Here is a 14,548-nt window from a genome sequence, read left to right as displayed (position 1 = left end):
TCTTACCTTGCCCCAGATAAGTCCTTCAGTTCCTTCCAGTGTTCGACAAACTGAGCGAGCCTCTGCTGGATCTCCTCCTGACCGATGGTGTTGTCGTCAGACAGCTTCTTCCCAGTGTCTAGCACAGACTGGGAGCACACAAAACAGTCAGCCTAATCACTGCATCCACATGCCCAGAACGCTTAACTGCTCAAATCTGCCACCATGTCCCAAGTTCATCCTTTAAAATGTGTCAGCTGGTTGTATATTACTGCCTCGCTTGAACGCCTCTGGCAACCAGTCCCACTGGATTAATCACTGACAAGAGCGCTCAGTGAGTCTAACTCTGGTAAGCAGCACAGATATGACAGAAAACCAAGCTGTCAAACTCTGTTTCCTCTTTAAACTAACAGCAAACCTTTGAAAAATAAATACAGAAACCGTATGACTGTCATACCTGAATAGCTGGCTCATGGGCTCCGAGCTCAGCCTCCAGTCTCTTGTGTTTCTTCCTCAGATTCTGTACTCCTGTCAAATCACGTCCATAGTCCTCTGAACTAACAAGCAACTTCTTCTCTCTGTGTGGAGTCAGGGTAAAAATGATGAGTTTAAGTTAGCATCCCCCTTGAGATACAAGCACAAACAGCAGGGCCTTTCTTACTTGATCCAAGATTCTTCATCATCCAGGTCCCTGAAGAACTGATGCAGACGATGGGACTCGTTGAGCTTAGCGCGGCGACCGCCTGCCATGCTCTTGATCTTAGCAAAGCGGCCATTAACAGCATCACGCTTATCCTTCACCTGTGAGGTGTCAAAGGCGTTGCTGGCCATCAGGCTGTCAGCCTGGCCATTCAGATCCTTCAGTCGATCCTGCAAGGTGGAGAGTGGTGGTCAAGACCCCCCATTATATGCATGTTCCTATTATGCTTCGTTAGTTACATATATGAATATTTTGTATTTGATTGTTTGATTGTCAGACCTTTTCATATATTTAGTGACTACAAACTGCCCAGATTCTGTAACTTATGACTTGAGTCTAAAATAGACAAATGTCCTGAAATAAGGCCTTGGATGTTCCCTGATGTACATCTGACCCACATGCAGAGATTATTGTGACAATGAGCTATCTACCTCATGGGCAGAAATATCAGCCTCCAGCAGTTGATGTTTCTTCAGCAGGTTGTTAACTGAGGCCAGATCTTTGCCATAATCCTCGGAGGCAAGTAGGGCTTCCACCTGAGAAAAAACACTGTCAGTCTCTGGGATCATCTTATATACAACATACCCGTGTTCTATCTGGCACACATTCTAACCTCAGAGAGCCAGAAGTCAAAGTCCTTGATGCCTGTGTTGAAGTTCTGCTGCTTGTTGGCCTCTTTGAGTTTCTGACTCTTTTCTGCAGATTTGTTGACAAGGAACTGCCACTGTTCATCCAGAGCATTGAGGCGTGCCTGGAAACAGATGCGGTTGAACAAAGTTACATTTTAAGATGATGTTTTATAACGTGTTAGAAGCCTACACACTGCCAGACTTACAGGACTTTGTCTACACTTTTGGAGTACAAAAGTAAGATGGAATAAAGCCGACATTTCGATTATATACAACCATCACTATAACCTGCTTTAACTTTTTCTAAGCTCACAATCATTCACAGGATTGATATGTTTGGTACCTAATGTCTTAACTCTGTGCTGCTCTGTCTTGCCTTCTTTTACATAGTGTTCACAGCATAGAAACGTGTTGAATATACCTTTACTGCGTCCTCGCTGCCGGCACAGGCTCCTCTCTGGATCAGGGCATTGCCGGTGTCAATAACTCCGCGGATTCTGTCTGCATTGGCATGCAGCTCAGCCTCAAACGCCTGATGTTTCTGATGCTTACTCTGACAGCACAGATAGAGAGGAGGGACACAGAATGAGAACACAAACTTACGCTTTATGGTTTAACTGTCCTTAATTTGAGTTGGGCCAGCTAATGCTAAACGTACTGCTATGCCTTAATACTTACATTCAATAAAAATCTCAGTTTAGTCAGTTTGACAAAGCATGATCAATATACCTTTTTTTGTTTTACCTTACATAAAGGTGACATTAAAATGACATTGTCAATTAGACTCAATTGTGTTGTAACTGAAAGAGTAGAATACAAAATAATTACTTTAACAGAGCAGTGACTATGATAGCATATCAAGAAATTGACAGACACACAAGACACGACAAAATTGAAACAATATATGCAACAGAGCTGACTATGAAAAAAAACTGGAGGAAGAGTTACATCAAAGTTGCTTCCTGTTTGTATCCATCTACGTTTCTACTTCATTTACAACTGGTCTAGATGATGCCTCTAAAAAAATCACCACCAGAGGCAGACTCACAGCTCCCAGTGCTGTTGTGAGTCAAGAATTCTCCATTTCACTCAGTTTGCCTATGGATTCAAACATCTGAAGCACGTTTAAAGTTAACTTCCCTCCAAGAATTGAAAATAAAACTGAAAACCACACCAACGACCAGTAACTTTCAATGAGCAAAACAATGAAATAACAATAAAATAAACAAAGAATTAAGCCATACATTCTGAACTGAATTACAACCCAGGTGAAAAGAAGCTGGCACTCAACAGTGCTGATGAGGGACAAACTCAAGATGGACAAATGCTTGTTTCTACATAGTGTCTACACACATAGCCGTGACACATGGACATGGACACATGGAAGATAGTCTGCTTGGTTGTTAGTTAGCTGACACACTACTTAAACTTACCAGCAGCTTGGACAGCTATAAAAAAAATAAGACAGCAGGAGAAAAATTCAGTCTCACTTTAGACAGGACACAGGAAGGGATTTAACACAGTTTATGGAGATCACCATTAATAAGACAAGACAAACTGGCAATTTTAATTTAGCACATGTCTGGCTTATTTTTAAACCACCTAACCTGCCATGAGTTACCATCTGAGTAAATGATCTTCTCTTTAATGAAAATATATTTTCTATTCACTCAGTTGGTTTGTGAAATTTACACTCCCACTTAAAAACAATTGGAAGGGGGTCCATGTCGACTACTCCTTTCTGACTAGATTAGCTTCTAAGAATATCGGTGAGTGGGGTCTGTGCCAGCAGAGGCCAGATGTGTACCTGGATGTTGGTAGGATCCTTGTAAGACTCATCCGTTGCAGTCTGCAGTTTCTCACTGATCCAAGCCTCAATCTCATCTACATCTCGGCTAAACTGCTGCAAGGTCTGCGATTCGCCCAGCTTAGAGCGCTTTTCAATCATCTGGGCCTTCAGACGGCGCCACCTTACAAAGATAAGAATTTTAAGTTTAAAAAGTGAGCACAAACACAACAAACGTGAACATATTACAACATGGCCTGGAGTTTAATTGGAAAATCCTAGAAATCCTGGGATATATATACTCTGTGACTTTATGTATGACTTTTTTTTCTGCTGGGCACACACGAGTGAGATGCTGTGTCCAGTTGCATAGTTTTCACTGTACCACAGATACGCAAATGAACATGGTGTGATGAATGTAAAATTATTTTAGGACATTATTTTAATTCCATCTTCTTTTTCAGCTTGACATCGTTGTTAGAAATGTGTGTTCACAAACATGTCATCCCTTTGGTTGATGTGTTTTGTTGCTAAACAAAGATTTAGCAAAAGTTCAAATGTTTCCTACCTGTCAAGGACTTCTTTACGGCGGTTTAAGATCTCAGGTTTGGCATAATGATCAGCTCCAATCAGCTGGTCGGCAAAGGACTGCAGAGCAGCAATCTTCTCCTCCTGTTCAACAGGAAAACATTGAATAATTTGTAAAACCTAATTATTAATTTATTTCAAACGTTTTTAGTGAGCAGTAAAACTCTTACAGACCTGCACGTTAATGGCTTTATCAAAGTCTTCATGTTTCTTGATGAGGGCCTCCACACTGTCCAGGGAGTCACCCTTGTCGTCACTGGCAAGGAAGGCTTCACGAGCTGCCATCCAGTTCTCAGCCTGCTCACAGTCCCTGTTAAACAGCTGTGGAATGACAAAAACATTTGTCAGTTGCTATGTAGAACTAATAATTATTTCTAACTGATCATCTGATGACTGAACATGTCATTACTTGTAGCTCGAGGCACTGGTCTAGCATCATGCGGCGCTGCACCCAGGCTTTCTCCAGGTCAGCACGCTCATGATCTAGAGCCTCCAGTTTCTGTTGAATCTCAGGACTAGCATAGTGTCCCCGAGCCAGCAACTGCTGGCCGAATTGCTCAAAGGCCTGGAAGGTACCAGCACGAGCATCAATCTCTGTGCGGTGTTCCTAGAAAGATGAGAAAATAAGATATAATTATTGATGTGTAGAGTTAGATGGGCAATAATCTGCACTGATGTTTGCAATTTTGTACAAAACAAAAACAGAAGGGGAGAGATTCCATACCTGGTGTCTTTCTAAAAGGGCCTCTGCTCCAGTCACGTCTTTGGCCAGCTCTTCTGAAGACACCAGTCCCCGGATGCCATTAATCCAAGACATAAGATCCCTGTGTATAGATGAAGAGATTTAGGCAATTATACATACACATATCTTAACTGCATCTCTGATACATGTACAATCCAGTGCTTCACCCCAACAACAAATTGTTTTTTGCTCACCTGAAGTCAGACAGGAAACGCTGCAAGTCATGAGAGTTGCCAAGCTTGTCTTTGCGCTGGTCAGCACGTCCCACCAGGCTGCTCCAGGCAGTGTTCAGCTCAGTGCATTTCTCCTGGATGTCATCCACTGCCTCAGGGTGGGACTGGATCAGACGTTCTGCTGTCTCCCCAAGAGAGTTAACCTGAGTAGGGGAGTAGGAAAAAAATCATAAATGCCCCAAGAGAAAAAAAATCATTTCAGGCATTAGATATGACTGAAAGATAATCTGACCTTATCACCCAGGGCGGCCAGGTCCCTCTCAAAGCCTTCATGCTTGCGCTGCAGAGCCTGGACACTGGCCAAGTCATGGCCATAGTTGTCGGTGTTAAGGGCCTGGTTCTTTTCCTCAATCCACTCTTTTGTTTCATCAGCATCCCTGAGAGCACACCACTTTGGTCAAATGTTGTACTAGGAATCTATTTGTGATCAAACATCTAGAAAATGACATCAACATCTGTCCAGACTCACAATATATGTAGTCAAGACATGCTGAAAATATTTTTTTGCAGAAGATTTGAAGTTTACTTTTTGGATATAAAATCTATAGTTATTGCTCACATACCAACTGTCACAGGTGACAGTGAGGTTTAAACACAAACTGAAGTTTCCAAAACCCATAGGTGATGTCTACATGTGTATTTCCCTGCTGACTTTGTACCTGTGGAACCGCTGCACCTCATGGGCACTGCCCAGCATGTTGCTCCTGTCTTCTGCCAGCTTTTGCAGAGATCGCCAGCGGTTGTTCAACTCCTGCACAGAAAACAATCAAACATTAAAAGCAAGCAGCATCCTTCCCATAGTCTGCTCATAAGTCCTGCAGCATACTTCTTCGAGTTTAAATGTTGAAATCTTAGATGATTGGCAGTGCTGTATGTGAACTAAAGAGGAACTCATCAGTCGATTAAGTAATCGAGTCGGAACTGAAACAGCACTGTAATATAAAGTTAGGTGACAAATACTAAATTAAAGATACTTAAATCAAACATAACCATGCAAATACAGTATTTGCAAGATGTGTGCTTATTTGTGCAGTGTGTGTGATGGGCACAAACAGTGATGGACAAAAAAGGCAAGTGAATGATGAAGGTGAGATGCACAGGACTGGATGCAGGGTATACACAATACATAGGATGGGGACAAAGAAAATGACAACTAAGGGTGATTTCACACCTAGTTTGTTGTTCTGAAACCGGGAGTTTTCCCCCACCAGGACAGTTCATTTGGGCTGGTCAGAACACAGTACTGTTCTCTGTTCCAGAACTAATGAACTGAGCTGAGTCTGATTAGAGAGGGTGGTCTCAGTCGACTAGCAACTGCTCCCTAGATGGGTTCATTTGAAGTGTGAGTACATGTTTTCCATGCACCAATATGCCTACCTTGTAATTATATAACCAAGCTGTTTACCAACAGAGGTGTCCCGCAGTAACAGTACACCTTCTCATCAAATATAGATAAACGTCATTTTCTATGCTTAGCTTATATGCTCAATCATGAACAACAGAACAGAAATAAATGCCAGAGTCCACATTTGCTGCTAATGCTCTGCATTCGATGCAATTATTTTCTGAAGGTCGATTTTCCTGCAAAATTATGACCAATCACAAAAATGTTTGCTTTTTCTCAATTGCTTTGTCTAGACGGCCCTGGGAACATGAATCAAACCAAATACAACACTGTAACATCGTTGTATTAATTATTCCCTACATCAGAACTAAAGGTGTGAAAACACCCTGAAGGTCATGATCTACAAAAAGATACTGAAGTAGTCTATCAGCAATTCTTCATGTTATCAAACAACAGGTAGACCACAACAGGACAAACAAATGCTATGGAAAAAGGATGGGACCAAACATGAGCACTGCAAACACTAGTCAGGTTTTAGAGGACAGGAAGGGATAGATTATGTGGAACCATGACAATGGGGTTAGTTTTCGGATCATAATGCAGGACACAGGAAACGATTCAAAGTGCGGTTGGGGCGGACCAGTTAATCTTACCTTAATAGTATTAAAGTTGGCCGTTGTTTGAACAGCCAAGCGTATATTCTATAGTCAAAGGTGAACGAAACATGGCAGAAGGGAGGACAAAAACAGAAAAAACACCACACCAGTCAAGAGTGTTATGGAAAATTCCCAGGGTTCGTCTTGGACTTTTCCCAAGACCAACCAAGAGTCAACACCAGGACATTGTAAGAACTGCAACCATGGCTCGAGCAGAACCAACAAGCCCCAAACACTGAATACTGATGAAACACACAAGGTATGTGTAAATGATTGAGACATCTTGAGACAAAAACTCAAGTGCCTTAAAAAGAAGTAAGAGTCCCCATGATCAACAGTTGTCTCATCAATGTCTAATCATTTTCCACAATGACATGTGACATTACGCCACATACCAGTAACCAGATGTATTGTTGGGCATGATTGCAGTAAACTGGCAGACCAGTATCAAACGTCAACCTAGTCATGCTCAGTACAATAAGTACCAGATTAAGATTGACGAAGAGTGTCAAATCTTTGCATTTCATGCACGTTCTCTGAAAACAACTGAATATTGGAGTGTACATAAACGTTTACCTTCCATGGAGATGCAGTCTTAGAATCAGCTTCATCCTGTTCAACAAACAAGGCATACTGATGAGTACACTATTAGTGTTGTGATAAATAATATTTCAAAATTAAAAATTAAGTGTACATAAATTACAGAAAACATTTCAACCTTGCCAGGGGCAGCACCAAGTTGCTCTTGTTGCTGAAAATGGGAAAAATTGACATTAGCAACTAAGACATGGATCACGGGTGTGATCTAACAGTCGATCCAAGGACGAAGAACTTGGTAGTGCTTACCTGAGCTTGAACCATGGGAGCTTCCTCTGCCATGAGGCCTTCAGACTCCAGCTCAGATGCCACTTTGTTGATGTCCCTCAAACGGGATTCATTGGCCTTCAAGTCCTGGTGAATTCAACAGAACAATGCCATATACTGTTAGATATAACCATCAACAAAATAACATGTACAAACAACTAAAGACTGTTATACACACAACACATCCATTTGACAGGTTTTGTTACATTCAGATGTACAGATAATGATTTTATTATTATGATATTGTACTTGAAAGTGCAATATTTAGACGATACCTAATCATTTCAGTGTCAGACTGTTTATTATTTCCTTGTTGTTTTGTTGTTTTTTCACCTCTACAATTAAGTCAGCTTTTGGGCCAACAGTTCTATGATGAGTTCTACATTATAATAAAAATATAATTTTTAACAAACATATGGTGGAAGCTATAAGTTGAAAGCAGTTACAAGTTATATATTTTGCAGTGCTACCCCATCTAGTCATGTTAACTCCTAAGTCACGTAAATAAATAGTTAAAAACAAATGAGCAGACGTTACCTTCTGGAAATCATCAAATTTCTTCTGCAGGACCTCAACCTGCTCCAGGTCAGAGCCAACTTCCTCATTAGTGAGGGCACTCTCTTTCTCATTGATCCACTGCTGGAGCTCATTGGCCTCACGGAACAACATAAACTTCTTGCAGCTCTTCTCTAGCATGTCCTTACGTTTCTCTCCCAGTTCTAACAGGGTACCATACCTTCAAAAAAGGAGATAACAAGATGTATGACATAAGAGAACCACTAGCAATTCGTCAACTGGACATAGACATGCTGTGTATAGGCAGCGTGTGCACATGTTGTGACTAATTCTGGAGATTCTGATCAGTTTATATAAAATTATTTTCATAACGGATCAGTCTAAACAGCTTCCAGATGTGAGGCCTGCATTTCTGTTTTCTATCATTTTATTCTTGGTATCTTCTTTGGACTGCTGCTTAAATAAAACAGGAGACATGAAGATGTGTTGGCCTCTTGGTTTATGCTATGCTTTGGAATTTACTCCTGTGATCCTCGATTAAAAAAAAAATCTGTACTGATCAGCTGGACTTTTATCGTCAGGAGTTTAGACATCCAGTTTAGAGTCCATGGGCTTACCATGTCACCAGCTTCCTTGGCAAAACCCTTAAGTCTTAATGATGCACATCAGCTTTTACCATTTAATGTTAAGTGTCCATCCATATGTTGACCAACTGTATAGATATATATTGTATTTCAATGAATTTTAGAAGCATCAAGACAAGAATTTCCCAGCATTTGATGAATATCTCTGATTAGCACCTCGATCTTTGGACTAAGAATTTACACTAGAATAAATACATTCCCAGCATGTGCAGAATGGAACAGCTTATGACATGACAGAAAATCAGAAATGAACATCCACAGGCAAGCTTGGGGTGAGAAAAATATGAGAAAGATGCACATCAGGGGCACTTCTATCCCTGTACTGAATAGAAGACATGGGTGAAGTAGACACAATTCACAAAACATGAGGGCTTTCGGGGTGGAGGGAGAGATGTAATGCTGCTGTTGATATTTAATGGCATCACGAGCACAAGGACACGTAGAGAGGTGCTGGTTCCTACTCACAGCTCTTCCACCTGCTTCATGCGCACAGACACGCTGCAGGCCTCCTTGGTGACAAGCCTGCACGGTGGCAAGGCAAGGCGGATGCACAGCAAAACAAGAATAAGTTGTTAAATTCAGTAAAAGGATAGCAGAGGAGACAGAAAAAGAGGCCGGGGGAAAGCCATTAGTATTACACAACTGTGTAGAAAAAATGATTTGATGGAAGAAAGTTTAAGGAGCGCAGAAAAGACTGAACTGTTAAATCTATTAGGAAAGGAAGGAAGTAGTTAGTCAACTAGATTCTAGTGCAAACATAAAGAGATTAAGATGTGGGTTTCTTACTGATTCTCAATCTGGTCTTGGCGTAGTGCAATGCTGCCATGTTCATCCAGCAGATTTTCCCTGGAAGAGGACTGGGTGGGGTCCAGCTTCTTCACATAAGCAGCAGGAACAAAGCCCTGGCGATCATTCACCTCCACCTTCCACCAGTCCTGGAGCAGGGTGGAGCAGAGGTGTGTTAGACTTTCTTGTTATTTATCTTTCTGTAAAAATTCTGTTACAATCCATTTTTACCCAGTTTATTAAAACAAATTTTCTATTAAATTGAGACATATAATTACTAACAAAAACTCATGATAATAAATATTCAGAAAACTCAATCCAGATTTTACAAGATTTGAGTTGTGTACCCTTTGACAAATCTGACTCAACAGGTAATCAAATCTGTAATCTCGTGTTAGCTATAGATATCCCATAACATTTTGCCATATTCCCTACTCAACTATACACTACAGACAAAATCCAGTACTCCGAGAGCATTGTGCATCTTAATCCTCCGTACTTTGGAGCTGCACTGTTGTCCAAAAACTATTTGGATCTTTATTCTCTGTCTCTGAGTTGCCTCATATACTTGAAAATTTGAGCCTATCCTCTAAAATTCAGCATTAAGTTTTTTCTTAACCCTACAGCATTCCCAAAGCTTGCAAAAACTAAACTGCCCAGCTTTTTTAAAAGACATTTCCGAACCGTTTTGGGGGTATTTTGGGGCCTATGTGTACAGTACTATGCAGTGGAATTTTGGCTGAGGGACAGAGGAGGCAAGTGAAGTCAAGGTATAATACCACTGGTAGTTTTGGCCTTTTTATTTTAAACACAGCATAAGAAAATCTTCCCAGCCTTATCATTTTATGTCAAATGCATTCGTAAAGTATAGGTTAATATGGAAAAGATGTGAAAAATGTTAAGGTGAAGTATTATTTTGTCAGTGGTACTCCACTGCCACAAACAATGATTCGGATATGATTACTGAAAGCTGCAAACTACAAAGAGTTTGTATGAATTGTATTAATTCTACCTAAATGCTGGACAGTGTAACCCACATTTCTCCAAGAACAAAGCAGCTCATCTTAGGTGACTGAGCTAGTTTTATGTGTACCTTGTTGGTGCTGTTGAGCAAGGTGAGGATGTCCCCCTTCTTCATAGTAACCTCCCGAGGGCTCTTCTCCTGATAGTCATACAAGGCTAGAACCAGCTCCTTTCCGGTCTCATCATCAGTTGGTGCAACTTGTTGCTATTCAGTTAAACAAAGTGTCACTGATTAGTTTTTTCGGCTTCAAGTGGAAAAACATTTTTATAATTCCCCAAAGTCTAGCGTTCAGACGGTTGATTGTGCATTTTAAGTCTTACCCTGCAGGATTGGGCCTGCTCCTTCAGGGCCTGGATGCTGCTGCCATAAGCACTCAAGTCGGACATGAGGGCCTCATGCTTCTTTAGCAGAGCCTGTGGAAGAGAAACAAATCAGCACAACTGCAGAGTATGGACTGACGCTTTAATGACTCTTAACTGGTAATAACTGCATCATCATAAAAACAGATTAAGGGGGAAACACTAAAAGACAGCTAATTCTATATTTCATAAATGAGCAAACTTATAAAGACAGTTCCTCAGAAAATTTGTGTTACTGTTGCCACATCGCTTTTCACAATAATCTACCTCAGCAGAGTCCTCATCTTTGCCGTAATCTGGGCTCCCCACAATGGGCTCCTTCTCCCTCATCCAAGACTCCGCCTCATTCGCATCAGCAAAGTACTGCTGGGCCTGCAGAGAGTCCTCTAGGTCCTGTCTCCTCTGGGAGGCTTTAGCCTTCAGGGTGTCCCAGCGTCCATGCAGTTCACCCAGTTTAGCCTTCACATCCTCAGCAGCAAAGTGACCTGAGTCCCCCACACAGGAATCAATGATGTGTCAATATTTCACATGTTTAAAAAGGTTCCAATTAACTCACTTAAGATCTCAGACATAGAATAGAATGTAAATAAATACCTTCCTCCACCATAGCATCTCCTTTCTGGGTGACGGCCTTAATCCGGGGCTCATGACCGGTGATTTCAGCCTGCAGAGCCTGATGCTTCTTCAGCAAGTTCTGGACACCAATCAGATCTTTGCCTGAGAGAAACATCAAGAGAAAACTCATCAATCACTTAAATGTGAAGATGTTTTACTAGATGAAGCATAGTTCATTTACAATTTTATTCACCTATATCAACCACAGCGCTGCATAAAACAGCAGTCTAGATGCTTATTAATCTGTTTTTTACCTCTGTTAGTAGAAGCAGCAATTGGCTCTTTTTCCCGGATCCAGGTCTCCTCATCCTCAACATCTCTGAACAGCTGTTGGAGTCTGAGAGAGTCAGAGAGTTTCTGCTTGCGTGCAGCCATGGGCTCGCGCAGAGCTTCATAACGAACCACCAAAGCCTCCTGTTTCTTGCGGATATTGTCAGCATCAAAGTGCCCACCGTCTTGAAACTGGCGAGCCTGGATTGTTATGCCATCAATCCGATCCTGAGAGAGACATTCAAAGGAGAATTTGTAGATATACCATCCCACTGTTGGGTAAACAGAAATAATCTGGTAAGACCACACGGGTCATGTTGAGTTGCCGTACCTGGTGAGCAGCCACGTCAGCCTCCAGTAGAGCATGTTTCTTCTGCAGGTTCTGGACACTAGTCAAGTCTTTTCCATAATCATCTGAAGCCAAGTGGCCCTCAACCTCATACAGCCACAGCTCAATATCTTCTACATTCCTGTTGAATTGCTGCTGCTGGTTGGCCTCACGGAGCTTGATGCCTAAGAAAAAAATCCCAAAGGAGTTTAGACTGTTGATTGTTGCCGATACATTGCTCAGATCAATAAAAGTAACGCTTTGTAATGGGAGTATAGCATTAAGTTAATTAAACTTCTAGGATATTGATGTGGTCACGCAAGTAGCAGAGGGGGTTGTTAATCAGTTTCAGCTTCTTTGGTGTTAATGAAATTAACAACAGGTGCACTAGAGGGACAACAATGAGACAACCCCCCAAACAAGAATGGGTTTAAAGGTGGCCACTGATATTTCTTCCCTCCTCATCTTTTTTGACTGTTTTTCACTAGTTTTCATTTGGCTAGGGTCAGCATCACTACTACCTGGACTGCACAGGCAGTCCAACTCCTCCAGGATGGCACATCAATATATGACATTGCCAGAAGGTTTACTGCATTTCTCGGCATAGTTTTAAGATCATGGAGGAGATACCAGGAGACAGTTTTTTTGCGCAGTGTAGTTTTAAATCAACCCCCTTTGTCTTGACATGTTTAAACTTGGTGAATTCAAAATTACCAAGGCAGATTCTAGTGTCTTGTAGTTGATTTTTGTGAATTAAATATAGTTACAAATATGTATCCTATACTGACCTTAATTACATTTTACTAAAAATGAAATAAATAATTATATTATGTACTTGCATGAAACACATTCAATCAATATATGGCACTAACAACACATTGAGTTTCAAAAACCTCCACACCTTTGAGCTCAGTGGCCTCCAGCAGTTTCTTCCATTGAGAGCTGACCTCCTCCATGCGGCCAGCCACCTCATCTGAGGCGTAATGCTTTCCATCCAGTAGCTCCTGACCAGACTTCTGAAGAGCATCGATGCGGCTCTGGTTAGCTGACAATTCAGCTTCAAAGGCTTGGTGTTTCTGCACTTTACCCTGCAGGTTGGAAGGGTCCTGTTGTCAAGAGAGCAGAGACAAATAGGTTGAAGAATGAGGCATTAAAAAAAAATAAAATAAAAAACAAGACAAAACTGGAATGTACAAACTCTTTCAAAATGGAGGAAGCATTTTATTTAAAACGATCAGCAACTGTTTGAAAACTACCTTGTAAGCTTCATCAGTGGCAGTCTTCATCTTCTCATTGATCCAACTCTTGAGCTCATCAGAGTCCCTGAAGAACTGCTGGAGGTGGAAAGAGTCCTCCAAGGCAGCACGACGAGACTGAGCACGCTCATGTAGGGCGTTGCGGCGGCTGAGGAGCTATAAATGTGAAAAAGGAGAGAACACATTACTTTCTAGCACTCATTTGCGAGAAACGTGAAAGATTCAGCTAAACACTTTTGCATTCAGAGCTCATAATTGAGATGGTTTCTACATTTGATTTAAGGGAATTTGAGGAAGCTGACAGTGGTACTTACAGCATCTCTGCGGGTAGCCACATCCTCTTTGGCATAGTGGTTGTTCTGAATTAGTTTGGTTGCAAATTCATCCAGGGCCTGAAGATGTACAAGAGGAACAGATGAAGAGTTTATTTTTAGTGTTATCCAGTGTACCGCTAATAAAAATAATAAACACATATTTTAAAATAAAATCTTGAACACAGAATGGGAATCACTTAAAGCAAAATTCGGTAACTCACAGTTATCTTCTCTTCTTGGGCACTAAGGGACTTCTCAAAGTCCTCATGTTTTTTCAGAAGTGCTTCTACACTGTCCAGGGAGTCACCAAGGTCTTCATTCAGCAGGAAAGCCTAAATAATCAATCAGCAATCAACATCATATGTTAGAAAATGGCACCTCACCTCTAGTCACCAATCCACACCAGGCTCATTCTTTCCTGAGGTAAAGTATAAAATCTTTGGGTCAGGTTACCTCTTGCTTGCTCATCCAGTTGTCAACTTGCTCAGTATCTCTATAGAAGAGCTGCAAGTCCATGCACTGCTCATACTGCTGCCTGCGAACCTCCCACAACTCCAGCAAAGACTCCTTCTCTTCAGTAAGGATGCCAAGCTATGCCCAACACACACACAAGTATAAAAGGTCAGTAAATGCTAAAATATGATTCAAGTTAGGGTATTTGTATAGATGTGTTAGAACATCATTAAGTGATGAAATACAATCTAGATGCTGCTGTACTCTTACCTTTTCCTTGACATCCTCAGAGGCATAGTGACCTGTATTGAGCAAAGCCTGGCCAGCTTCATCAGTGGCTCTAAAACTGTCCTCATGGGCATCAATCTCTCCCTGGGAAACATAGATAACGCACGTAAAATATGAGTGCTGTTCAAATTGTACGTTGTACTTAGAGTTGAAGGTTGATTGGTCAAAGTCTG

At 41.3% G+C, this 14,548-nt stretch overlaps 1 protein-coding gene across 4 annotated transcripts in view; it reads right to left on the bottom strand.

Annotated features, from left to right (window-relative positions):
* Nucleotides 1-14,548, bottom strand: part of sptan1 (spectrin alpha, non-erythrocytic 1) — a 32,097-nt gene that overhangs the window by 5,781 nt on the left and 11,768 nt on the right. For 2 of the 4 annotated variants that reach the window (XM_084572166.1, XM_084572167.1), the window contains exons 9-41: nt 14,358-14,459; nt 14,088-14,225; nt 13,856-13,966; nt 13,635-13,712; nt 13,321-13,476; nt 12,966-13,170; nt 12,068-12,249; nt 11,721-11,964; nt 11,446-11,568; nt 11,119-11,336; nt 10,813-10,905; nt 10,562-10,696; nt 9,469-9,617; nt 8,060-8,258; nt 7,505-7,609; nt 7,377-7,409; nt 7,235-7,270; nt 6,656-6,703; nt 5,317-5,408; nt 4,890-5,034; nt 4,619-4,800; nt 4,407-4,506; nt 4,092-4,289; nt 3,857-4,003; nt 3,663-3,766; nt 3,116-3,278; nt 2,742-2,756; nt 1,730-1,861; nt 1,293-1,430; nt 1,111-1,215; nt 641-849; nt 437-557; nt 7-128 (exon numbers count right to left, since the gene is read on the bottom strand). In XM_084572166.1, the coding sequence (XP_084428292.1) occupies nt 7-128; nt 437-557; nt 641-849; nt 1,111-1,215; nt 1,293-1,430; nt 1,730-1,861; nt 2,742-2,756; nt 3,116-3,278; nt 3,663-3,766; nt 3,857-4,003; nt 4,092-4,289; nt 4,407-4,506; nt 4,619-4,800; nt 4,890-5,034; nt 5,317-5,408; nt 6,656-6,703; nt 7,235-7,270; nt 7,377-7,409; nt 7,505-7,609; nt 8,060-8,258; nt 9,469-9,617; nt 10,562-10,696; nt 10,813-10,905; nt 11,119-11,336; nt 11,446-11,568; nt 11,721-11,964; nt 12,068-12,249; nt 12,966-13,170; nt 13,321-13,476; nt 13,635-13,712; nt 13,856-13,966; nt 14,088-14,225; nt 14,358-14,459 (4,328 nt within the window). The remainder of the gene's footprint in view (nt 1-6; nt 129-436; nt 558-640; nt 850-1,110; nt 1,216-1,292; nt 1,431-1,729; nt 1,862-2,741; nt 2,757-3,115; nt 3,279-3,662; nt 3,767-3,856; nt 4,004-4,091; nt 4,290-4,406; nt 4,507-4,618; nt 4,801-4,889; nt 5,035-5,316; nt 5,409-6,655; nt 6,704-7,234; nt 7,271-7,376; nt 7,410-7,504; nt 7,610-8,059; nt 8,259-9,468; nt 9,618-10,561; nt 10,697-10,812; nt 10,906-11,118; nt 11,337-11,445; nt 11,569-11,720; nt 11,965-12,067; nt 12,250-12,965; nt 13,171-13,320; nt 13,477-13,634; nt 13,713-13,855; nt 13,967-14,087; nt 14,226-14,357; nt 14,460-14,548) is intronic. The other 2 variants (XM_084572168.1, XM_084572169.1) reach the window with 2 other exon arrangements.

The sequence above is a fragment of the Chelon labrosus genome (assembly GCF_963514085.1).
Source record: "Chelon labrosus genome assembly, chromosome: 22".
Taxonomy (NCBI): Eukaryota; Metazoa; Chordata; class Actinopteri; order Mugiliformes; family Mugilidae; genus Chelon; species Chelon labrosus.
Note: the sequence above shows the minus strand (reverse complement) of the source record. Positions and strands in the feature narration are given on the sequence as shown.